This window comes from Ictidomys tridecemlineatus, chromosome 4, assembly GCF_052094955.1.
Source record: "Ictidomys tridecemlineatus isolate mIctTri1 chromosome 4, mIctTri1.hap1, whole genome shotgun sequence".
In the NCBI taxonomy this organism is placed as follows: domain Eukaryota; kingdom Metazoa; phylum Chordata; class Mammalia; order Rodentia; family Sciuridae; genus Ictidomys; species Ictidomys tridecemlineatus.
The window spans coordinates 141,590,336-141,618,103 of NC_135480.1; the positions used below are offsets into that span (position 1 = coordinate 141,590,336).

General features: G+C 37.6%; 1 protein-coding gene across 2 annotated transcripts in view; it reads right to left on the reverse strand.

The window, feature by feature from the left end:
• The window catches only part of Mamdc2 (MAM domain containing 2), a 160,770-nt gene that overhangs the window by 21,019 nt on the left and 111,983 nt on the right, over window positions 1-27,768 (reverse strand). Inside the window, exons 10-11 of one of the 2 annotated variants that reach the window (XM_005324096.3) lie at window positions 4,894-4,987; window positions 3,050-3,202 (exon numbers count right to left, since the gene is read on the reverse strand). In XM_005324096.3, coding sequence (XP_005324153.2) covers window positions 3,050-3,202; window positions 4,894-4,987 — 247 coding nt within the window. The remainder of the gene's footprint in view (window positions 1-3,049; window positions 3,203-4,893; window positions 4,988-27,768) is intronic. The other variant, XM_078047543.1, reaches the window with a different exon arrangement.

Consider the following 27,768-nt stretch of genomic DNA (forward strand, 5'->3'; position numbering starts at 1 on the left):
CTCTCCCAGGAAAAATGCACATAAATGCAGTATCTTGATCTCACTTATTCTTGATTTTTCTCCATTCCTCTTCCCACTATCATACTTTTAGGGGTCTTGATAAATAAATGGTTAATTACTCTTATATGTGTCAGTGAAGGCTTTCAGATTCATTTATTTATTCATTCATTCACTCATTTCATAGACATTTTTGAGTGTCTATTGTATATGAGACACAACACTAAGTCCTGTGGGGATTCAAAATGAGTTTTACAATACTCTGCTTTCAAGATGTTGCCAATCAGAGACAATAAGTTTCAATTTTGGTATAGTTTTGGAATTCTCTTTCTACTAGATTCACTGTTTTAAGTCTGAGATTACAGCTGCTACCTTGTTACCATGATAGTAGATCCTGTCTGAGATTAGAGCCAATTCAGAAAAACTAACACAGAGAGGTACAGAGAATGAAACTGTCTCATTCATGATAACATAGTTCTAACCCTGGCATCAAGCTGTTACTGAAGCTATACTGGAATAACTATACTGGCGATACTGGCCTCTTTCTTTTACAAAGACCAATAAAAGATTCCCTCTGCACTTAAGTCAATTCCAGTTCTGTTTTCTGTTACAGGCTACCAAGACAATACAGGCTACCAAATATAAGACTTTCTATTTATCATTTTAACTTGCTTATCTCTTTTCCAGATACTGGGGTGACTCATAGCTACTTTGAGCCTTTGATACTTTCCAGTATCATAGATTCTTTGAGCTCCCTTAGAATTTTCTACTCAGTGCTGAAGGTGGGCATCTGGTCTACCTCTGGCCCAAGGCTGAATCTCTGAATCTCATCTTTCACTGAAATACCACTGTTATAGAATCTGCTGAAGCAACAAGAGGAAAAGAGAAATCAGTAGTTAGACCAGTCTGTACATCTTCTTAGTCCAGAGTGCATTAGGATGGAAGTCAAATGGACCCTTATTAGGAAGGTGGCTAGGACCAAGTGTTCTTCAAAAAAACCTAAGCTAAAACTTTCAGAATGAACCCAAACAGAAAAACCTAGATGGGTTGGACCTCTATAGTGCAAGTACTAAGGGGAAAATGGATGGTCAAAGAGGGTTAGCCAGAGAGCACACTGAAATGGTAAGATGCAGAGGTTCTCAAGAGAGCCAGTGTCTAGACATTGCCATAATAAAGGTCAGTCAATAAGCTAGAAAGAATTTAAAATAGTGCTAAATATCTTTAAAGTTCTTTTATTTTAATTCCTGCTGTATCTGTCTTGACTAAAGGATCATGAAGATGGAGAACAGGGGAGGAGGTGAAGCACCTCAAGTGAAAGAATAGGCAGTTCCTCCCTGGTCACCCAGACTATTTGGCAGGCTCAGGCTGAGGGAAAGAGAGCAGGTTCAACTGAACGAGACATAGAAGTTTTGATTGGGGCTCAACTTGAATTCATGACCGCTCTAATATCTCAATAGGGCCCAGAAGCTAAAGGATTTGCTGAGGGGTAGGCCAGGTAAAATTTTTAGAGTATGTTTTAAAAGAGTGAAGAGAAAACAAAGCTGTTTGTGATTGAAACTACCAAGTTTATCCAATCAACAAACAGGTTATACTGCAGTTGCCCTGCGGTTTGTCCACAGGCTTATCCTGAAGTAGGCTATAAGACACAGCACAGTGTTACAGCTCCTTTGTAAGGAGTAAGGATAGTTGAGGAAGTAGTTCTATGAGCTTAGTGTTGGGGAGAGTTCTGCTTTTCTAGACCAAATGTGGTGCTTTGATCCAAAGTGATATGCCAAATGAATGCAGGGACATCAGTGTGAAAGGCTCACTGATGTGGTTTACCATTGCTAATACATAGCAATAACACTGAGATCAACTTTAGTAGTGTTTTTGCAGTTTATACATTTTTTACAGAAAATGAACCCCTGATTATCTACACTCCAAAGAGACTGTTCCTTCCATTTTTACCTTAGGAACTCTGTGAATTCTGTAACATAGATATACTTTTCATCTTTGTTTCAGCTACTAGAAAGCTTGGAGTCAAACTAGTATGTCCCTTTTCCTGTCTGCCAGTATATCTTCTATGCTACGGCTCAGTCCTGGCTCCAGTTTGATTACCATTTTTTGTCTTTCTATTATTTTTTAAAAATATTTTTAGTTGTAGATGGATATAATACCTTTATTTTATTTATTTATTTTTATGTGGTCCTGAGGATCAAACTCAGTCCCTCATGTGTGCTAGGCAAGCGCTCTACCATTGAGCTACAGCCTTAGCCCTCCTTCTATTATTTTTAAACCTACTTCTAATTCACACAGCTTTGTGTGCCTATTTTCTTTTTTTTTTCCCTGGGTTTCCAAGAAACTTACTTAATCAGACTTTTACAAGACTCTAGAAACCTGCCCTTTTAACAAGCTTTTGATTAAAAGTGTGGTTTAGGGAAGCAATTTTAACCTTCATTTTATGTCAGATTACATAATACAATAAAATTAAAAAAATTTTGCAAATTATTAATAGATACCTAAACTCAATCTGGCTTTGAAAATGAAATAAAAGCATATATAACTGTATTTATAAGATAAGTGTGCTAAATCAAAAGCTATACAATAATGAGGCATTAAAGGTCAAATCCAAATACAAAGGAAGATACTCCTCCTTTGTATTGGAACTCCTCCATCTGATTGGAACCCTGGATTTTATTTTATTTTCTGTGTGACATTCTCCACAGATATATATCATTGGCTGCTGCTTTGGGGACTGAATGTCCTTCTGGATGTCCATAGCTAATACTTATACAAGCACAGAACTTTTCTCCATGTTTCTAAACAGAATCCCTGTGCCTATCTTTTGTAAGCCCTTTTATTCTTTTTGCAGCAATTATACATAATCAGTATTACGAACCAAAAGGATGATTTACAATGCATCTATTGAATTATTCTCTGTGTGTAGGATCACATGTGCAGTTGATTCTGAAGACAAGATATAAATTCACACATTTCAAAATGCAGTAAACGACCCCTAGGATGCTAGTTTAGAAGGTTTTCTTAGGAAACAGCACCATGTGGCATAACTCACCTACCCCAGTAGTGTGATCTCCCTTAGGTCCTGTGTAGGAAGTAGGAGTTTCTCCCCTCCTCCTGTGCCAGCTGCTCCGGTTTCTTTTCTCCTGCGTAAATGCACATTCATCTTGATCAAATGTACACTCTCCAGGTGGAGGTGGAAGTCTCTCTGCAAGGAAACAGCAGGTGTTGCAATTGCTGAGACACTTCCAATGAATATGCATTCCATGGCCCCCTGGCAGCCCACTCTGCATGTCTGAGTGTTTTCTGGTCATATGCCAGGCATATGGAGAGGCAGCCCCCTTCTGGTGGTTCACCTACACCAAGCTCTTGCTTCCAGTTACTGTCTGAACCCCACCATGGGTCTTGCCAGAGGCAGAGGATAATCAGAAATCTAGACCAAAAATATTGGGATACTCTAAGAAACGTTCTCCCATTTGGGAATTTATCTGTGTGAAAGAGCTTATGAAGCTCTGAAAATAGGGGGTAAATTGCTTTTTTTGAAATATGAAAAATATTAAAATTGCATAATGCTGGTGATTTCTTCAGAAATTCACAATGAGTGAAGGATATCCTCATAGTAATTCAATAGCTTCTTTGGAGGAAGAGACAAATGAGAGAACTAAATATAGTTTTGGAGGGGAAACAAATGGCCCTTTCTCTGTGCTTCAGTATTCTTATCTATAATGTGGGAATAGTAATGGTATTATTCACATAATGAGTTTGTGAGGAAAGAATGAGATGATGTATGTCAAGTATTTAGAGCATGAAGTTCTCAGTAATTATTAGCAAAATAAATATTTGGAACTTTATTTTGTTGCCTAGAGCCTTATTTTTCATTCCTAAAGACAAATACTCAATTTTAATGCTGTCTTTAATTCCTTGAATATTATTATCACTACACTAGTGCTACCTCCTAACTTGGGGTATCATTGGTTAACCTTTATTGTACTTTCCTACATCCAGATTCTTAGCAAAATTTTAAATAGATAGCCTGTCTTTAAATTTCTTGTGTGTTAATTATTTTACTTCATTTTATTTTATATACAGTACTAATTAATGAAGGCTCATTCCTCTTCTATGTCCCAAGTTGTAGATATTTTTATCTGTATTGTTCTTGCAGGATCTCAGAAATTAAGGGAATACAAACAAATTGTCTTTTAATTAGGTAATCAAGGATATTATTCTCCAGGTTGATTCTACAATTTGCCTATTTGTTGAAGAGATGGCAATCCCATTGTTTAGGGTGCAACGTAGTTAGATTCAGACAAATGATCTGGCTTGTGTTGGGCTCCATTTTCTCACTGGACATCATGTCCAACATGCAGCTAGCTACCATGACTTTATTTTGTCATTATCATCAATGTTTGGGCTATTGTTTCAGTGTCATTTGATTTACTTAGGAAATATTATTCTGTTACAATTTAAAAATTATACGTTTAGCAAGTATCTGTGAAATAAGAATTTCATCAATATGTCTTAAAAATGCATTCTGTAAGATGACTATGAAAAAAATAACAATACTAATGAGAACAGAAGACATTTGTTTTTAAGGCACTGTTCTGTGCCAAGTTCTAGACTAGGGAATGTATGCGTATTATCCTCAATATTCAAGTAGATATTACTATCTCCCTTACAAAAGAGAAAAATAGGGTTAAGTCCCATGAACCAAAAAACATTTGTACATTTGGATCATTATTCTAAATTCCAAAGCCTACTACAAAGTTCTATAGAGAGGGATTTCTGTCAACAAAAGCAAAGGCTGGACTAACATAGATTGAATGTATGATTTTCTTATAGAAAACAGAAGTGTCTTTGACAGGTGAGGGAGACAAACAGATTTAATGACTGCCCTCTTACCTGGAGACCAGCAGCTTCCCAGTTGTATTGTAATATCATCCAGGGCCACAAGACCACAGTCCCAAAAACTTTTGCATAAGCTCATAAAAACCACCTGCAATTCATAAATATAAAGTTATGAATTCTGTTAGCTGAAAGTTGGAAACTCTTAGAACATGAGATTTACTTGGCACAACAGGCATGCATAAGCAGTTGTAAAGCCTCTTAATTGCCCATAGGAGGAACAAGACAGTGGCATGAAGAACAGTTACCATTTATTTGTGATATTAGTCACAAATTTATTTGTGGAATTAGTCAAATTATTTTAAGCAGAGTCAACATCATAATATTGTGTATACTTGTGCAAAAAGTTAGAGACATTCTTTAAAGAATGGAGAGTAAAAGTGAGGAAAGTAAGAGGTTAACTGGGTGACAGAGAAAAGCCTGTGAGGTTTTAAATATCTTCCCTAAATAATCCACAAAGTGCATACAGAGTTGATGGTTTTCCAAGCATTTTTCAAACACTTCCAGTACAAACACTATTGATTTTTTTGGAAATGACTTTCTGGCAATGTGCTTTATTCACATTATGAATGAAGTCCCAGTGATTTGCCATCTGGAGGTTTATGTTCTATTTCCAAGGCAAAGATCTATGTCCCCAGCTGGTATTGCTAATAAAAGCCCTAACCAAAGTTATTTTATCAGTCCAAACATTTTTATTGTTGTATGTGAAGGAAAAACAAATCTATAGCATAAGTTTTGAAATTCAACGTGTGTGTGTGTGTGTGTGTGTGTGAGGGGGGGGGGGAAGAGAGGGAGAATAAATATGTTTGTGGAATTTCTTCCCATTACGTCATTTTAAAGGGTACTTTTCATATATTGAATGACCAAAGAGGCACTTATTAAAACATTTGTATTAGGTTTTCACTGTACTTGTAGTTACAAACCTTCTTTGTGGGTATAACTTAATATTTAATTAATGCAAGGTCATACTGTTCATGTTCAACCCCTCAATTACAAATCTTAATTCAAAGACAAAGAAAGATGTGACAGAAGCTAAAACTCACCTTATAGATAATAAGAACATTTGGCTTTATTTTTAGGTTCTAATATTCAAAATGTTATGGCTTGAATTTGTGTTATCAGTAGTGTCCCTTTATACTTTGATGATGAGATTCATTAGAATATATATATATATATATATATATATATATATATATATATATATATTTACTGGGCATTGAACCCAGGACCTCATGCATGTTAGGCATGCACTCTACCATTGAACCACATCCCAGCCCTAGAATACAGAGTTTATTTTAATAGAAAAATTTTAAAATCATATGACAGCTTACCACTATACAAAATATAAAATGTCTTAAACTGAGATCCTCAGAATAATTCTAATTGTATGATGTAGAAAGGTTCACTTGCACTATATTTTTATCAGTTTAAATAATAAATAGGATAGTACGGTGATGTAACAATGCATAACTAGCTTTGTATATTTATAAAGAACAAAATTATGGGTTTTTGTTGTTTGTTTATCTCTTAAATTTTCATCTTTAGAGATTCTACTCAAATTTATAAAATATTTTACTTGAGGGTTTATGCTTGGGAACTTCCAAATGAGGAGAAGGTAAAGGTCTGAACGCTTCCACATTTTATCAGTAATTCTTATTGTTATATGGGAAAGAATATTAATCTGTCTCATAATTTATTGAACTAAATGTGCTGTAGAGAGAAAGCCTTGACTTTCCTTTCGTCAGCTTTAAAGTCCATTTTTCATAAAGAGAGTTAAAAAGTACGTTTGCAAAATGAATATGAAGTAGTGAAAGGATTCACCATGTAAATCTTTCCCTGCATTAAAATTCAAACAATTGGAATGGTAATATATTTGAAGGAGGAGAAATATTAACATGCTTTTATATGTTTACTATAGCATTATTTTATAATGACCATAAAACCAAACAAGGATGCAAACAAGGAAACGAAATAACACACAGTTCCAAAAGGAGAGAAAATAAACTCTGAGACATGGGGAGGGAGGGGGAAAGTTCTGAGGAGTGATATTGGCCAAATTATGCTGTTATATTGTGTATTGTGTGCATATACTAATAGGTAACAACAAATCCCATCAATACATACAACTATAATGCACCAACAAAAAATGTCGGGGAGAAACAGAAACAATAAAAAAACTATGATACAGCATCTAAGAAATAGGGCCTTATTAGGTCCAAAAGCTTGTGAATATTATTCAGTTGTATGGAAATAAATTCCTCTCAAAATATTAAGTGGAAAAATATGGTTAGAGTAAATAAAATAAAAATGAAATAAAATAAGACATAATCATACCTAAAACATCTAAAACTTCAGTGTGGGTATAGCTCAGTGGTAGACTACTTTCCTAGCATGTTCATGGCTCTGGTTTCTATTTCCAGAATCACACAAAAATAAATAAAAATAAAAACTAAATAAAAAAAGAAATACATGCCAGGCTGAGACAGGAGGATCGTGAGTTCAAAGCCAGCCTTAGCAATAGCGAGGTGCTAAACAACTCAGACCTTGTCTCTAAATAAAATAGAAAATAGGGCTGAGGATGTTGCTCAATGGTTGAGTGCCACTGAGTTCAATCCCTGGTACCTCCCCCACAAAAAATAAAAAAATAAAAATAAAAATACATGGAAAATATCTGGACAATTTATCAAATGTATAGTAATTATAATAAGCTCCCTGAGTGTGGTGGCACATGTCTGCAAAGACAGCTACTGAGGAGACTGATGCAGAATAATCACAAGTTTGAGACCAGCCTGGGTAACTTAGTGAGATACTGTCTCAAAATAAAAAATAAAAAGGGATAGTAATATAGTTAACAGTAAAGCACCTCTGAGTACAATCCCCAGTACTAAAAAGAAGAGAAGAAAAGAAAAAGAATTATGTTAGGGTCATAAAATTATGGACACTTAACAGCTTCCTTCTATTTTCTAAACATTGTGTAAGTTATATTTATATTTGAACAATAGTAAAAAGAATCAAGATAGCTATAATTAAGATGTAGAATAAGGAGTTAGTATTTCCTACATTGGAATGGTTTGTTTGTTTGTTTGTTTGTTTATTGGTACCGAGGTTGAAGCCGGGGGTGCTTAAAAGCTGATCCACATCTCCAGCCATTTTTTATTTTTTATATTTTATTTGGAGACAAGGTCTTGCTAAGTTGGTCAAGGCCTTGCTATGTTGCTGAGGCTGACTTTGAACTTGTGATCCTCCTGCCTCAGCCTTCAGCATGGCTGGGATTACAGGTGTGTGCCACCATGCTCAGCTGGCATGGTTTATTATGGTAGTTGTTAGGTACATATGTCTATTTAAATTAAAATTAAATAAAATTAATTTAAACAAACACATTAGCCACATTAAAAACACTCAACACGGCAGCCTCACATAGCTAGTAGCTAACTGAATTGAACATAGCAGATAAGTAACATTTCCTCGTTGCAGAAAGTTCTATTAGATAGATCTCCCTGGTTCCTGTGCTCATCCCAAATAACCTGTGACTGACATAGTGGGTTGAATGAAATATTAAAGATGTTTTGGACAACTGCAGGCCACTAGGCTGTTCTTATAGCTTTCTCCATACCTAGAACACTAGCCAGGTCATCTGTTGTTCTGTCTGATAAAAGATCCCCAAAGTCAGTTATCTATTGACTAGACTAAATGTCTCAGGCCTCAAGTTTGTTTATTGTTGTCGGTCAGCATTACACCATGCAAAAGAAATATGACCAGATCAGCTTGTTTGGTCTGACACATCAGATTTTCCACCTACCTGTTGACAGTACTCACACTATCAGCTCCAATTTGGGGGATTAATCACTCACTTGTTTACAGATTATTTTAAAAAGACAATGTTTATGTCAGTTTAGGCAGAATTTCAAAGCAAGCAGAACATGTCTAAAGAGGGGGGAAATGTCTAAAAAGCTTGAATGTATATTAATATCTTTGTAAGAAGGGGAAGATGGAAGATGGGAGAAAGTGATGTCCCTTAGACAGGTGACCCTGATCTTTGCAAATCTCTTTTTTTAAAAAAAATATTTTTTAGTTGTAGTTGAACCCAATACCTTTATTTAATTTATTTATTTATATGTGGGGCTGAGGATCAAACCCCAGGCCTCACATATACTAGGCAAGTGCTCTACCACTGAGCCACAAACCCAGCCCCTGCAAATCTCTTAAAAGTTAGGACAAATAAAATTTTTGTAAGTTGATCTGTTTCAGTGCATTAAAAGGTCTCAGTCCTTAGGTACTAGAGATACTTTAAATTTTTTGTTTTGATGAAGAATATTCATTATTGAGAAAACCTACCTAGATCAACTTTGGATACACAAATAAGCAGTAGCTGAAGAGCTATATGATTACTTTTTTCAAATATTTTGTAGTTGTATATGGACAGAATGCCTTTAGTTTGTTTATTTTTATGTGGTGCTAAGGCTCAAACCCGGTGCCTCACACATGCTAGGCAAGTGCTCTGCCAGTGAGCTATAGCCCCAGCCAGCTATATGACTATTTTGCAAATAATAAAGTAAGATAAGGATCAGCAGTATTACCTGGCGCAGGGTTTCACACATGCTAAGCCTGAACTCCATATGCAGCCTTTTTATTATTTTATTTTGAGATAGGGTCTTGCTAATTTGCCCAGGCTGGCCTTGAACTTTGGATCCTCCTGCTTCAGCCTCCTAAATAGCTGGAATTACAGGTGTGTGCCATTGTGCCCAACTTAATTTACTATTTACTGTACTAAAAATACATATTGTATATCCTCTTTTATCCACAATAGGTATTTCAATCGCAGCATGATTAATGTTTTGGAGCCAGATTACTCTTCACTGTGGGATGCCCTATATATTGTGGAATGTTTAGCAGCATCCCTTGCCTTGACTTGAAGCTGATGAATGGAAGAACTCACTCCTAGAGAGGTTGGGCTAGAAAGAATAAAATGAAGGTAGAAAGGAGACGAAAAGAAGGACAAGGACAACATACCTTTAATCTGAAAGCATTGTGCTAAAATCCCTCACAACTTCACTCCCCAAGCCTATTCTCTCTCCCAGGCTGGTCAATCCCACATTTCTGGGAAATCTACAAATCTTTACTCAGGGTGTTAAAGTTACTGACATTTTACCCACGTTTCAAAATTTCCCTGTGCACTGTTAATTAGCTCACTAATACATGTGCTTTCAGAATAGATTGAATAAAGGGAGTATGAAACCTGTAACGTATGGTATGTTCCCAGAAATCTGTAATATAAAGTACTTTTCCAATGTTTTATCTATTGATCAGATAATGGAAAAGATGTCAGCCTAAGGATCCTGAGAACTGCCAGAACACCATAATCATCTTAGGATCACCACACTGATGTCATCCCCACATACATGCCCATGCCCACCCCTTGCCAAGTCTCCTTTATAAGACGAGCCTGAGAAATCAAAAGCATCTCTCCCGTTCAGGATGACCACATTCTTCCTTGAAATATGTACCTCTTGCTTTCCTAAATAAATCTCTGGACCTTAATATCTGATACATCTAGAAATTCTTTTTGTATGATGTTTGTCAAGGACCTCATTGTCCTGAGTTGAGGTCCCCCTCCCTGGGACCTTCTCTGACCATCCCTGGTGACACTTTCACTATTCTGTTTTGCCTCACTGCCCCAGGCCTTGCTCCCCAAATGATTAACCAATAAACTCAGTTTTGCATGAAAAGAAAATAAGGGAAAACATCAAAAGAACAATACCAATCATACAACCTGCTAATCACTCATCTTTCTTTGAGTTTTACAGGAAACAAGAATGCTTAGTGACCTGTGGACAACATGGAAACCACATCAAGAGGATTGATTACCATAAGAATTAATGACCATTCTGGTGCCCACCTGGCTATAGCTAAAATTAGACTCCCACAGAAACCCCAGATAAGATTTTTTGTGGCTGTAATTCCTGGCAAGATGGAATTTATATGATAGTCCTTCATCTTCCACTTGCTAAAGCTCTCTCTTCTCCTATAAGTCTTTCTCCTGAGTCATTGGCTTCATTGGGCAGCAGGGGAACTGGACCTTTCATGGTTATATATTGTAGATCCCAAGTCATGGCAATTAGGAAAGTCTCCAGACATTGTCGACATTTGTCACTTGGAGGGCAAACTCTCCCTGGCTGAGAACCTCTGGTGGAGTAGTATAAACTGTTGTGTGGATTATGAAACCCCACTTAAGTAAATTCCCAGAATATGCAGTCTCTGTGCTAAGGCACTTCAGGTCTGTTACCTCATTTTTGGATTCACTGTCGATTTCAACCTATTTATTCTCTGTGCTCAGAACAAGATAGTTTTTTATATTTTAAAATGCTCTAGGTTGAGATATTTTTTTCCTCTGCTGCATATCACCAGGTGGTAGTTCCAATAAGCAATGAGACATCCTTAAGTCCTAGAGACAAAAGGTAAAGAAACAGGAAGGCAAGGCAGATGGATTCATACTCAAACTGAATAATCATCCTTAGATCTTAGGGCTTTGCTATTCCAATTTCCTGCTCCTGAAAATTGTAATTGTCAAAGGGCAATAGAATCACCCCTTTGTTTTCATATTTCTCCCTTTCAAAAAATAATGATCTGCTCTATAAAAACAACATCATGACCTATGGGGTAGCTCAGCTGACTTTCATTGCAGTATTTAATAATTTTAACTCTTTTTGGATGGTTAGGTGAGGAGAGGGTCTGTTTGGAAACCTAGCCATAAGGCTGTGTTAGCCAAATAGACCAGATGTCCCTATGCCAGTGAAAGTCCAGAAACGTTCTGGGTTAAAGAAACCAGGGGGAAAAAAAGTAGAAAAACAGATTTGTCATGAATTCATCTTCTCAAACCAAATTGGATTTTTTTGTTTTGTTTTCTTTTCTCTCTCTCTCTTTTTTTTTTGGCAATACTAGTCATCTACCCAGGGCTTCATGCATGCCAGGCAAGTTCTACCACTGAGCTACATCCAAAGTCCTTTCTATTTTTATATTTGGAGACAGACTTTCACTAAATTTGCCCCGGCAGGCCTCAAACTTGTGATCCTCCTGTCTCAGCCTCCCAAGTCACTAGAATTAGAGGCATGCACTACCACACCAGGCTTAGGTTGAGTTTTAAAACAATTAAGTTTACTGATTTTTACTTTATGAGGTGTCATAGTTTAAGAGCTACTCAACACAACGAATAGGATTTTGCCAGGGGCAGGAGGAGATCAAGCTCTTCAGGGTGCCGTGGAATATAATCAAATAAAGCCTCTGTTATGTAGTCTAAAAGGATTATTTGTACTGAGCTGCTGAACAGTGTCAGAATTAACTGGTTTTCCAGTGCCTTTTAAAGCAGTTTCCATGGATTGCTTGATAGATATAGAGGGCTAGGCTGTTGGGTGAATTCACCACCAACTAAACCAATTGAATAATAGACCCGTTTAGGCCTATAATTAGCATGTGAATGACAGTTTCAATAAATGGTTTTCTATCTTCAGATAGAAACATTTCAATCCTATGCCAATGATACCATAAATTACCCATGTTCATTAAGTGAACCTAATTCAGTTCTTGTTTTCGGCTGTGGACCTGAATGATTTACCAGATGGTTAGATTCTAGGTTAAATTGTACTTTTCTTCTGATGAGGCTAAGATCCTTTTAAATTGTTTGTACAGATAAGTTGGGATATGGAAACTAGAGAGTCAGTGTAATATTTATTCACAAAATGACTATAATATAGTCTGTGAACCCTTCATTAAGTGCTATGGACACAGTGCAGGATATGCTATATAATATAATTGCATTCATTTAACTGTTAATAAGTTATAATAGAATTTTAAAAATACAAAAGCACAGAGCAAAACAATACAAGAAATTCCAAAATGAAGATACTTGGCAGATAGCATTGGATTTTCACAAATCCTCAAAGACAAGCTGAGTAGAGTTTTATCTAGAAAATAAGAGAGATTTTAACATTCTTAGAACCTAGCCAAGTTTGGGCAACAGTTGTGAAATGGTAACAGCATGCCTCTTGCAGATGCTATATTTGGTTTGCATATCCCACAAAAGACAGAATGACCATGTGTTTCTCAATAAGCCTTTAGCTGACCAACACTTTTTTTCTTAAATGTCCCATCTGTTTCATTTTTTCCTTTTCTTTTTTAAAGATCCATCTGATTTAATTCAACTTTTAGCTTGACAAGCAACAAAGATTGATCAGCTTCCAGCTCTTCTGTGTCACAGTCTTTGGACTTAGGAGCCTTCAGTTCTGGGGTAGAGGGCATGCTGTGGTAGAATACAGGCTTGCAGTCAATTTTTTCCCTTGCTATTTGGGTGGTAAATATCCAAATCTGTCAACTCATTGGAATCAGAAGTCTGCATTATTTTTAGATCTTTTGAACATTTTAAGGGGAGGGGAGGTTCTAGAAAAGATCTCAGAATCAGTAGATTTTAGAGTGAGGAAAAAGCACGAGAGTCTGACATATACGCTCATCTGAAGCAACCTGCACACTCAGCCACGAAACACCACATTTCTTCCTGATCCCTGAATAGATATTGGATTATACTGCCTAGTTCATCTTCCTTCCTTCCTTCCTTCCTTCCTTCCTTCCTTCCTTCCTTCCTTCCTTCCTTCCTTCCTTCCTTCCTTCCTTCCTTCCTTCCTCCCTCCCCTCCTTCCTTCTTTCCTCCCTTCCTCCCTCCTTTTCCCTCCCTTCTCTCTTTCTTTCTCTCTTCTTTCTCTCTCTCCACTTCCCTTCCCCTCCTCCTTCCTTCCTATTTCCCTCCCTCCCTTCCTTGGGAGTAAAATTCCAGAGCTCTTCATTAAGATGCTACAGACACAAATGCGGGATATGCTATATAATATAACTATATTCATCTAACTGTTTGATAACTGACAGTAGAATTATGTATTCCTTTCTTTTTAACTTTAAATATTTTAAAATATGATTTTTAAAATTAGTATTTTAAGCCCAGTGCTGTGGCTCAGGCCTGTACTCCCAGTGGCTTGGGAGGCTGAGGCAGGAGGATCTTGAGTTCAAAGCCAGCCTCAGCAAAAGCGAGGCGCTAAGCAACTCAGTGAGACCCTGTTTCTAAATGAAATACAAAATAGGGCTGGGGATGTTACTCAGTGGTCAAGTGCCCCCGAGTTCAATTCCTGGTACTCCCTCTTCCAAAAAAAAAAAAAAGTATTTAAAAATACAAGTCATTATCTTGAAATTGCTTTTGAGTAGCAATGAAACTGTGCTTATAAGCAGTTTTGTTTTGCCTCACATCCATTTATTAAGTTTTCAGAGATGGCTCAGGAAATAATACCCCAAAATATGGTGTTTTGGTACACTTGAGTACTTTGAACTGTAGGGCAATGGAAGAGTCTCAGAGGTAAAGTCTTTCTCTGTCCTTCTGTCCTGTTTCCTGTTCTCTCTTCTCTTCAAAGCAAGCCATGGAAACTAGAATTCCTCTTCTGCAAGAGAGGGTGGTCATAGAAACTGAAACACCTCTCTCATAAAGCTATCTATAAAACATAGATATATTCCTCTCTAACATTCCCATCCTTTCTGTTTTGCAGTTGTCCATAAAGAAATTTTCTGATGTACCTTGTCAGTTAGTAGATTATGAAGAACCTTATTTCAGAAGAGGTCCTTCCCCATACCTGGGAGGAAGAAATAGTATAATAAAGAGACCAAGAAGAATCTGGACTGGGCTTGCTGCCTCCCCACCCTAGCCTATTACCCTTAGGTCATATCCTTTTTATCCAGTCAAATTTTACACATCTGTCCATGCTTCATTGAACCTTACATAGTTTCCTCTGGGTCTTTGGGTTTTAATTTCTGAAGGTCCCTGTGTCATGTAAAATTTTGATTAAATGAATTTGTTGTGCTTTTCTCTTGTTAACCCACTTTTAAATAATTTTTAAAAATTTGTTTTATACTCATCTTTGGTAACTGAAGAGATGTCATGAACCCTCATGATGGGGAGGAAAGGTATCTCACTTTTCTATCCCTACATCAGTAACCCAGCACAGGAGCCCAAATCTTATGGAGATCAAGGCTAAATTTCAGGACTGACTAACATGGAACCAGCAGCAACATCTTATCTTCTCCCCAGCTGCTCTTCCCTCACCTGAGAGATGTCCTTCTTTCTTGGCAGATGACATTATCTCCCCAATTTGCACGGAAAATTAGCCCTTTAGGAAAGAATTCCCTAACTTCCTGCATCTACACTTAGACCTCATTTTCACTTGTACTCTATTCCCTCCCAGTAGTTTATTTTGGGAGCAAAGTCTGACCCCAAAGTTCATGTTCTTTTCATCAGGGGTCACAGATGGTTAATCCCACACAATTAATGTTGAAGATCTAAATAGAAAGTAATCTTAAAGAGTCACTGGAACAATGCACATCATAAAGCAAAGAGAGATGGCATTATTTTTAGTGTTTTAGAATCTAATTCCATACCCTGGAAATAAGGACATTATTGTATGTAATTATGCCATAAACCTTTCATCACTGAAGGAAAATAGGTGTGAATGTCAGCCTGTGTTTTATGTATACTCCTCAGGGGGCAAGTGGTCATTTGATGACTCCTTCAAGGACTCCAGGTGGCATGGAGTTATCATTATGGCTCTCTTGGAAGGAGACATAAAAATATCACACCTACCAGACGAGATGCAGAATGCAATCAATAAAGAGTAAATAGGGAAAAAATCTAAGTCTTTGTCTTAACCCTAAGGGCTCACTCTTCTCCAGATGAATATCTCCCAGGTCAGAAGAAGACAGCAGATACTTTTAGCAGTTCCCTGCAAATATCTAACTAGGAACACTGACTTTGCTCAACTCATGTCTGAGACGTAGACACAACTATTGGCCAGATTTTCAGCAATTGCCAAGGCAAAGTGTAGATCTGACCTGATGAAGAGCTGTGAGTAAAATCTCACATAATTCTAATCCCTTTTCAGCCACACCACAACTTCTCACTCTTACCCTAGTGACAGAGAATTGGGTAGTTTCCACTGCTCAGTATTACAGAGGAACATTACTGGGATGAACATTGTTGCTAAGTCTCTGTGCATGACTATAATTATTTCTTGATGAAAAATCCCTAGACTAGAATGGTTATGTCAAAAGACATGCATATTTGGGAGCTTTTTAAAATATATGTAATTTGGGGCTGGGGATGTGGCTCAAGTGGTAGCGTGCTCATCTAGAATGCGTGAGGCACTGGGTTCGATTCTCAGCACCACATAAAAATAAAATAAAGATATTGTGTCCACCTAAAAAACTAAAAAATAAATATTAAAAAATATATAATTTAATTATAGTTAAAACATTGAATCAATTTACCTTCATACCATAGCATATGAAAATCCTTATTTCTTTGCATCCTCATCTTTCCAGGTAATGTAATGGTATTTACATATCTGTGTGTGTGTGTGTGTGTGTGTGTATTTGCATATATGCCTATATAAATATATATGCATTTATAAATGTCATTCATACATGTATATGTGTATATACATACATGATATATTTTATATATATACATGTATTTTCATATAAATACATGTATATATATATATATATAAATTTCTATTTTTAAAATTATTAATTTAAAAAAATCTTTCACTTTTATCCCCCAAATATATATTTATGTGTACATATGTTTATATATGTGTGTATGTATTTGGGTCTAAAGTGAATGATTTAATTTTAACATATACAAATATCTATATATGTACATATATAAATGCATATACATGTAAATATATATGCATGTGTATGTATTTTCTTTCTTTTTTTTTTTTTTTTTGGTGGTGTTAGTGATTGAATTCAGGGCCCTACAAATGATAGGAAAGGCCTCTACTACTGAGCTACATCCCCAGCTCCTAAGTTTTCTTTCTAAAGTTAAAGATTTATGTTTCACTGATAAATCCAACAAAACAAACAAAATAAAGTATAAATATAGATATTAATATAAGCTTCACACTCCAGGGTATTATATTTTAAAAATATTTTTATCCAGTTGATAAACAATTGCTATTTATTATTTTAAAAAATGAGGTTGGAGGGGCTGGTGTTTTGGCTCAGTGGTAGAGCACTTGCCTAGCATGTGTAAGGCTCTGGGTTCTATCTTCAGCACCGCATGTAAATAAATAAAATAAATGTTCATTGACAACTAAAAATAATTAAATAAATAAAATTGGATAAATTCATGCTTTTGTGTTTGTTTGTGTTTTGTGCTGAGGATCAAAGCCAGAGGTCTCATGAATGCCAGGCAAATATTTTCTACCACTGAGCCAAACCCCCAGCCCCAAATTTGTAGATTTATTTTCCAGTTGTATTTCTTTTTTTTTTCCTGATTTGTCTGTATATATCCTATTCACTTTCCCATTACTTAGTTTATTTATTGTTTATTGTTTTATTAGAGTAAATTTATACATGTATATTAAATGTATTAGGAGTTCATTATATATGTTGCAGATATTTTTTTCTGTTTGACATTTATCTTCCAGATTTGTTTATGAGACTGTCCTTATTTGGAGAATGAAATGAAAGCACAACCAAATGTCTTGGTTTAAAGACTGAGAGGAAGCAGGAGAGCCACAAAGAGCCAGTTCTTAGGCATTATATGGATATACACATAAGCTGATATTAAACAGAAAAATAGAAGCTCATGGCTCATCAGTTGTGTGAAGGGAGATGTGGACTAGCTGTAGAAAGACTTCAGTAGAGGTGAGTACTGAAAAGATGGAGCATACATATTCAGAAAAACTTATATAAGAGAAGGAGAAAAAGATGGGGATATCTATTGGGGAAAAAAAAAGGTACCCTCTGGTGAAACTAGCCTTTTCAGTGACTTGTCAATTTCTAATTGCATGAATTGAGCTTTTAGCTACAAAGGGCAGCAAGAAAGTACCTGATCTATGAGCTAAAACAAACAACAACAACAACAAACTACAAAAAACAGGGGATTCCTAGAGAATTAAGGGGAGGATCTGAAAATAATGTTACATCATTCAGAACCTAGGAAAAGATTCCCTAAAAACACATCAGTTATAAGCAGCAAAACATCCATAGGATATAAATTTGGAAGATGGAGGGGAAGTAGTACTTTCAAGTTTATAGACAAACCCTGGGATTAATTATTGCTTAACTAAGCTTATTAGTTAAAATTATGAACAAAGAATACCTATTTCTTTCTTTCCAGGGCTGGGAGGACAAATGTGCCAAACCAGCAATATTCTATGAAACTATTTACTTAGGAAAGTCATGAAAAAAAGATGCCCTGAAATAAACACTATGCTTACATAAGCTATATGTTTGCAACTACTGTTTGTGTTAATCAGTCTTATAATTTTCCTATAAGTTGACACTAAACACAGAAGCCATCAACAAATCCTTGAAAAGAAATGAAACATAGCAAAATCAGAGTCTTTCAACTCTGCCTCATTCATATTTAAGGTAACAGAAATTCCTGAACTGACCACTGCTGCTGAGTCTAGCTTGAATAACTCAGTGGTAGGCTCCTTTTCCAAACTTATATTCAATTTGACATTAAAACTTATTCCACTGAACAGAATAATTTTCCTGTTAAGTATACAGAACCACCCTGATCTGGTTTATAATATGTTGATTATCTGTCAATAATTAATGATCTTGCTATTTCTGTTTTGTACTGAGTCTCTCTGCTTTAATAATTTTGGGACATAAATATCCTGGAGCAGTCTTCCCAGTCCCCAGTGTTCCCAGACACTGTGAAGGGTGGTAGGAAATTCATCTCCTCTCATGTGTCTTCTCTGCACATTGGTTTATCTGGCTTTTCAGTCCTTTTATAGCAGAATGCTTTATTTAATAGCCACCTATTAATAAATCTCTCCATCAACTTTCTAGACTTGCTCTTTCATTCAAGCAAACTTTGAACTACTGTCTTTAAATTTTTCAGAACACCAGGTACCTTACAGTCATTCACATTGGCATTATTTAAGAGCATAATTAAAAGGAAGATTTTTAAAATCCGAATCAGACTTAAATTTCAGCTAGTTTTCCCCCTAAAATAGGAAACTTTTTTGTTAGAGGAAACAAAGAAATGGAGAGAGCTATTTCTTTATTGTTTATAAGAACTGCATCGCACATTATTAAAATACAGTTTCTGTCATTATAATAACTAAAAACCAAATAATAATAACAGACTTAGAGGTCATCTTAAAACATGTTGTTATTTCATAGGGAGAAATAGTTAAGGCCAGAGTCAAGACTCACAGCCAAGCTTTCTATTCCCGACCTCTTTCAATACAAAAATTTTATTCCAACCAAGTAAACACAAGTCAATGACTTAGAAGATTCCAAGGAAGGGGCTTTTGAGGTAGACCCTTAAAGAAAGGTAGGATCTTTTCAGGCATATTCCTGCAGCAAGATCAATGAGAAATACTTTGAGGTTGATAAACCCTTTGAAGGAGCATTGGAGGAGGAATGCAGAGGGCAGAGTCTGAGGATTTGCGAAATGAAAAACTGCACCAGAGCAGACAGTAATTGACGATCCATCTTTCAGTAAGTATGAAGGCAAAAGGTATGGGATAGGGTGCAGCTTAAATGTACAGAGATGAAAGGAAGGCTTGTTGTTCATCTGTGTTGAGTGCAGGAGACCAACATATGTTGGCACTGTGACTGATGGAGATTGATGATTTGAGAGAGAGGGAATAATTTATGAAATACAGTCCCAGGGGAAGCAGGAGGGGAGATCAAAAGTAGAGATGGGCAAATTGACTAAGAGGAAGGATAATACCTCCTTTTGTCAGATTAATCAGGAAATAAAGGTGGCAGGTGAAGATTCAGAGAGGAACAGAACTAAAGGGGTTCATGTTGAATGTCTTTATCCTTCTGGGAAATAAGCCCATGAGGTCACACCCTAAGAAACAACAGGGTTGGGGTCAAGCTGAAAACTTGTGAGTGAAAAAGAAAAATATTTGGATCTGAATGTCTAGGGTGGAGAACAAAAAAGTCAGTGGGAGACAAGATGAATAAGATGAATGAAAGGCTTTCCCGGCAGCATAGAAGGGGACAGTGGTTAGTCTTACTTTCTCCAGGTGTGCTGAGAAGCCTGGGGAAAAGACAAAAGTAGCAGCTGAGGGTTCCCATGGGTTAGGAGGACCGAGGTGATGAATGAAGCCAGGAAGATGTATGGATGGGTAGAACAAGTGGAAGCAAGCATGACACTGACCACGAAACTGTGTTGGTGGGCAGGGAAGGGATCAGGAGAATTGAGAGCACCGGTGAAACCTGATAGAGGTCCTCAGTTAAAGGAAAATGGTGCAATGTAAGGATGGGAACTTGTTTCAAAGAGAAGAGTCACAGATCTTGCTTTTAGTAAATAAAAATCTTAAAAGTTCTCAGAGCATGCATATATGTACATGTATGCCCTTATATACATTCTAACAGGATATCTGTATTACTAAGGAATTACACTGAAGTTCTTTGGAGGACACTTTTCTCAAGAGCTAGCCACTAAGTTTTATTTCTCTAATTCAGTGGAGAAACTTTAATCTTCTATTATGGTTTGGATATGAGGTGACCCTCTAAAGGTTTGTGTGTTAATATGGGTGGTAAAATTATTAGATTAATCAATGGATTAATCCATCTAAAGGACTAATAACTTGAATGGGTTACTGAGTGATAACCCTAGGCAGGTGGAGCATGACTGGAGGAGGCAGTCACTGGGGGCATGCCTTAGGAATTCCATATTTTGTCCCTGGCTTCTTTTGCTTTCTTGCTCCCAAGAGCTTAGCTGATGTCCTCTGCCATGTTCTTCCACCTTCCCAACCCAAAGCAATGAGGTTGGTCATCTATGAACTAAGACCTCTGAAACTTGAGCCAAAATAAACTCTAAGTTGTTCTTGTTGGGCATTTAGGTTACAGTGACCCAAAGCTGACTAATACACTTTTATTCTTCTTTTAACAAAATAATTCCCTTGCTATTAATGCATATCCATTGACAGTTATCTTTCTTAACTATTTATTGTGTATCTACCCTGTTCCAGAAATTTGTTAGCACCGGGAATACAAATAAAGAAATAAAGAAGACATAGATCCTTGTTCTCCAGAAGCTAATAGTCTGACTTAAGGAGACAAGCAGGTAAGCAGACAGTTTCAATATAACAAGGTAAGTGCTCCGAGTGTAGTGTAATGTGACATCAATAGAAACTATGCAAGACAAAGGTTGTAGATCATATGCTTTGAGGGAATTGCCACCTTGAGAGGCTAAGCAAGATTCTTTAATGGAGACCATATCAAGAATTTATGTCACTGAATTCCTCAAACTTATGTAATCACAGAACCCTTGTTCAATGGAACATCTCAAGGGAAGTGTGTTCCATGGGACAAACCCAGAGAAAGGCTGACAGAGGTTCCTCACCCAGTGAAAATATGTATTCATATTTTTCAGACTGGCAAGATGGGGCTTTCTCCCAAATGCATAAGTGACTTTAGACTGGTTTACCATGAAGATTATAATTTAGACCAGATCATTACGTCAGATTGGAAGAAATGGAATGCCTGGTCATTGTCTCATTTACAGGCTGTTTAACTTTTTTTCCCCCCCAAAGAAATATTTAATGAAAATGATATCGAGTTCCTCCCTAGGCTTCTAATTAACAGGCAACTGAAAGACTTTTGTGAAAGGAAAAACAGGCTGCAGGCCAGAAGGTATTGCAGGACCTAACATTTGTGCTGTGATGACCAAGAATGTGTTAAACTGGGGATTTTAAGGCATAACCATTTGTACTCCATCCATATGGAATTTCTGACAATCACTGTAGTCGTTCCTGGCATTTGGCTTTTAGGAAAAGCACTTTGGAGTGAATTGTTTTCTCAACATTTTATTCTCTGGTATATAAACAAGTTCAAGGTAACTGGATCACCTACTCTCTATTCAGTAAAGTGCTGGAGAAAACAGCCCCAGAGAACGATTTCACAATTTACACCTTGCAAAAAATTTCTTAAGTGTTAAAAATGTTGTTGTAGGTGTTCATGATTGTGCAAAAGCTGTTGTTTCTTTAAAAAGTCTAGTGCTTCTAAAAAAGATTGAACTCTGACCTCCTGATTTTTAGTTTAAAAAATACAGAACTTCATAGCAAATATCAGGGTGCAGAATTATCCATGTGTTAAATAAATGTTGTGACCTAGAAAATCATTCTTTAGTCTCGTTCTCTCTATTCAGCCAAATTTAATAAATGCTATTGATGTGCCAAGCAATATGCCAAGGGCTTTCACTGTGAATTCATTTGATCTTTGTCTAAATCTTGCAAAGTAGGTACTGGAAGCATGCCCATTTTACATGTGGAAGAAAGGCAAATGTTACATAGGTTCATAGATTACAAAGTCACCTACGTAGCCCAAATTATCAAGCCATAAGTGGCAAAGAACCCATAGCCAAGAGTCTCAAGCATTAAACTAACCCTCCAACTCACAGCTCTCCATAGTCTGTGTTGAACCACCTTGAATTCTAATCCCTCCAAGGAACCAAACTTATTTCTATAACAGAACAACCAGAGTCAATAAGAAAGCCCTCTTTTTAATTTTTTTTAATAGATCTTGTGAATTATGGCTGAGTTCTCCTTCTCACCTGATTTTGCACTTTTGACATTAGCCAGGAAAAGCCTGGAGACCTTTAAGCACTATATAAAAAGCATGGATTCTGGAGTTAAGAAGTCCTGAGGCCTTTCCCTCAGCCTGGTCATTTAATAGCTATGTGATGTTGAACAAAGTTCTTAATTTTCTGCCTGAGCTTTTCACATCTGTTAAGAGGGGCAGTAATGCTTTCCTTCTTGGGTAGTTGTGGCATCAAATGGAGTGTTGGAAACAGTTCAGTAAAAGCCCCCACTTTTGGCAGCTGTGGTAATATTACACCGAATCTGTCCATACCACTACTTTGTTAGAATGGTCTAAGGGAAATTCTTACCATTGCTATAATTCCTTAAATAGAACTATATATTATATTTTTTTTGCTAAAATTTAGACTATTTAAAGAAGATAGCAAGGAGTTATTAATTTAATTATTCTGTGACCTTTAAATGGCCTATGTAAGTATTGACAGGGGAAAGAAAGGCAAAGAAACTTGTGGAGTGGAAGACCACGTGGGAAGGCTCAGATGAGGTTAAAATGTGGGCATCTGGAGTGAAGGACAAGAAAGGGGAGAGAGGCTGAAGGATCACACTTCTCTATAGTTCTGCCCAGGCTTGGCCCTTGCTGTGCAGAGCTCTGTGACCACCACCAGGGAGAAGAATATGGTGCTCATGAAAGCAGGCACTCCCTTTGAGCTGAGCTCTAACGGACCACACTTACTGGCTTTTAGAATTGGGGTGATGAGGACACAAAACACAGGCAGAAAGGTTCTTCACACAATAGTGACAAGTGTGCTGGGTCCCCATTGGGGCATTTCTTTCTAGTAGAAAGCTGGGTGACCTTGGACTAGTCTACATGCTTTCTAGGAAACAAGCTCACTAAAAAGAGATACTTCCCTTCTTTTACAGGAGGCTATGGGAATTAGGTACAATAACAGAACATGCCCATGCCACAGGGTGGGTTTGGGGAGCATCGTTTTCTCCTTCCCTAGGCCTGGAGAGAGACCTGGATCTCTCAAAGATCCTTGCAACAAGGAGCAGGCTTTGGAGCTGACTGCTGTGCCACTTACCAACCTTAGAAAGCTCACTCATTCATTTCTTTGATCATTCATTGAGTGGGTATATATCAAAGAAAATGTATTGAGCAGAATTTTTCTGATGATCTATTTTGTACCAGGCCCAGTGCCAGATGGTGTGGATGCAAGATGAATGAGTCTAACAAGGTCCTAGTCCTCGTGAAGGTTAAATTGTCATAAAATACCAGGGATGGAAAATGTACAAGTAAACAAATTAGATAATTTCAGACTGTGATAACTGCTATGCATAAAATACATAAGCAATATGATGAGGAATAATCTGAGGATAGAGAAGGAAGTTACAGGCCACGTGGTCAGTAAAGTTCTTTTCTGACAGGAAGCCCTTAGCCTGGCACAGAAGGATGTGAACCTTGCCAGACTAGAAAATAGCTGGGGAATGAGCAGCCCACGACTAGGCCAAGGCTATGACAAAAGAAAAGCTTTGCGATCCAGGGGACAGAGAGAAGGCTGTGTGACTGTGTGGACTGTGTGCCTCTGTGATCATAGGCAGAGAGAGGGAGATGAAGTCAACAATGAAGGCAGAGTCCAGGTTGTGCAAGGCCTTGTAAGCCACAGTGATGGAAGAAATCTTCTATTGTAAAGATCTTAGGACAATTTCATGCAGGAAGTGCCACAATCTGACTCTTGTTTCAAGAATCTGATTCTGGCTGCTGCGTGTGGAGTATAGGAAAGGACTAGGTAGAAGCAGAAAAATCATCTGAGAGGATTTCCAAGGAGTTTAGGTGTAATGTGGTGGTTTTGTCTTGGGGATAGCTGAGGAAATAGAAAGGGGACACATCTGAGATGAATTTTAGGAATATTCCTTAAGGACTTTGTCTGGAATTAGGAAGACAGTGCTAAGGAAATAGGAATAATCAAACTAACTTGTTGAAACTCTTTTTTTCACCTGTAAATTTGGAATATGGTGTTATAGCTTATTGTTTAAGGATTGAACAAGAGACTGCTGCTTGTTTCAAAGTAAATACTTAATAAAGAGCCAATTTTTCCCTGGTTCTGACCTGAGTTGAACTGGAACTCTCTAGAAGTTCCAAAAAGTTCATTTAAGAATCAGTCTTTATAAATTCCAGCTATTGCAAAATGTATGCTAAGCTCAATATGCTCAGAAAAATCTCTTAAACTGTCATAGTTTGGAATAAGTTAAAATATGCACTGAGTTACTAAACCACAGAGAACAGCCAATAGAAGCTTCCAGACAACCTGTAACAGCTGACAAGTATTTGTCCTGTGCTAATTTTAGGTGCTCTGTGACTTAACACTCCTTTCTAAATGGCAAGAATATTTGGAGACACATGTTCTGTCTGTGGACAGAAACCACATGTGGGAAACAATCAAATATGACATAGGTTATAGTGTCATATTTCTGGAAAACTTTTATCTTTAGGCTTTGAAAGGGGTTCCCAGATTAAGTGGTATACACAAACACCACAGCTCTGTCTCTATCTTTCCAGGGGCAGGAAGACCACTCACCCAAGTCTGTTGCCACCTAGCCGTGGGCTCAGAGGACTATCTCTCAGCATTTCAGGGTGGAAACCTGGGCAAGGACCTTCCACATACACGCACTTGCATAGGTCTTTAGCCACTATGAAACCTGCTGGTCTGCCATGCCTGGTTTCAGTATAGCTTAGCTGAATACAAGTCTGAAAGTCTTTCTTATTTCCTTTCCCGTTTTTATCATGGTTAGTCATTTAGAGCAACAGTTCTTGCTATTGCATTGCATATCACAATCAACTGGAGGCACTTAGTAAAATACTGATTCCCAGACCGGGATTCGAGTGATTCTCTCATCCTACATGTGGCCTTCTTTGGAAAGTGCTCACCTGAAGCATGCTGTCTTGTCCAAGATAATGCCATTGTTTTTCCTGCGGCAGCCAGCATCTAATGACTGACGGATGCATGTCACTGAAGACAGGACTGCTCAACCAGGGACAACTGAGAAAGGGCACAGAGCTTCGGAGTCACTGTAGGTCAACTGAGACCTCCACTGACAGGTCCAAAGCCTGCTTTGCCTTGTTCTGCTTCTTTCCTTTCCCTTCCTTCTGTAGTGATTCCCGGAGGATGGCCTCACAGACTTCCTGCAGGCTAATCTTCATCTCTGCATTTTCTTTCCTTCATTGGGGATAAAATGTTAGCACTTGAAGAGCTCCCCAGGGGGTTTTAATGAGAGTCCATAACCCCTATTCAAAAGTCAGAATGTGGCAGTCAATAACAGCCATTGAGCATCAACTGTGTGCCAGGAGTTTGCTAGATTTTAGGTTCTGGATGGAATAGGAAGAAAGAAATTAAGAAAGCTGATTTGTGATTGTAAAGCTAGTAAGTGGTAGAATCAGGATTTGAAATCAGAGACATTGTGTCTATGCTTTCTTCAGGAGGATGAAGGAGAAGTACAGGGTGCACAGGAAACCCTTATCTGTTCCCGGGAGTGGTGTCAGAGAAAGATTCTCTGAGGAATTGAGATTTGAGGTTTAAGCTGAGACATAAATAAGAAGAGTCTAGGCAGAGGCAACAGTGTGTGCAACGACTCAAGCTAGAAAGAGCTGAGTATGTTCCAGGAACTGATTGTTCAGGGTGATTAAATGCAGAGAACAAGACACTGGAGCTAGGGAGGGGGAGAATCAGGAAAAAAAAAAAAACAAGAAGAGAAAAACAAGACCCAGAATTGGAGTTTGAATTCAGCAATAGGGAGTAGGGATGAAAACTCTCAATTTTCATTTTCTCTTTCATCTTAAATAGCTTATTTAGAAAATATATTTTTAAAATTTTTAGTTACAGATGGGCACAATATCTTTATTTAGTTTCCCTATTTTTATGTGGTGCTGAGGATCGAACCCAGGGCCTCACATGTGTGAAGCAAGCGCTCTGCTACTGAGCCACAACCCCAGCTCTCATCTTAAATAGTTTTTATATGTTCATTTCCACCTGTATATGTTTTAAAATACCTTTTTAGTTGTAGACGGACACTAAAGTGGACTTTAGTGGACTTAGTTTCCTCCTGACTTAATACATGCCTCTATCAGGGACAAGTGGTTCTCTCACTCTTTATCAGGGATCTGCAAAGAACTACAGGCCACCCTCAGACATGTATCCAGAGGTTTGTGGTATTGAATTGTATCCTCTCCTCATGTGCATGGAGCTGAATCCATGACTAGCTCTTCCTCAGGGCTCTTAGAACTTCCCTGCCCCGCTGGGTCTGGATCCATCACTCCCTGTCTCTGGGGAGGAACAGTGCTGTTGCTGGAGACTTGTGAGCAGACAAAAGGACACATTTTCTGGACACCCTTATATACTGGGAGGTTTGCTCCAATTCTGTGGGAGTCAGGAAGGAGCAGGGAATGAGCAGATTCCTAAATAATCCAAGTGTTTGCCAACAGAGTGTAGGGGGAGAGGAGTAGGGTGAAGAGCAGGAGTTAGAATCCAGAAAAGTCTGAACCTTAATCTAACAAACAGTAGCTCAGCTGGGTCTCTAGTTATCATTGTTATTTTTTAATATTATTTACTAGTGCACTATAATTAAGAGTTGTCATTATTTTTTATAACCATTATCCGACCTATTCCTCTATTTTCCTGTGCAGTTCTTTCATGGGACAGTGACAGCTGCACTATAGTTAGTTGCTTATATTAATCTCCTATTACCTGTGATCTCCTTCTCAAGAATAGAATCTGAACCTTATTCTTTATATCCCTGGCACTGAGCATATACCCAGCACATGGTACCTGAATAAGAAATAAATAAGTGAATGGATAAATGAATGAAAAACTGAAAGCCAAATGAATGAACAAAACACTTATTATATCCTTTTTTTAAAAAAAAATCAGCAAAACAAGGTTTTTGTTATGGTTTGGATATGAAGTGTCACCTCAAAGCTCGAGGTTCAATGCAGGAATGTTCAGAGGTAAAGTGGTTGGATTGTGAGAGCTCAGAGGATTGTGAGAGTTGTAACCTAATCCATCCTAGTTTGAATGACTGGGTAGTAACTGTAGTAGGTGGTGCAGCTGGAGGAGGTGAATCATAGGGGTTGGGGAGAGTAGGGGTGTGAGTGGGGTGGGGGTGTGTGTGTGGGGTGGCAGGGTGGGCTTGTTCTTCCCTGTAGGGCCCCCCTTCTCTCTTTCTCTCTCTCTCTCCTTCCTGACCCTGTCATTGAAAGACCTAAGCAACCTCA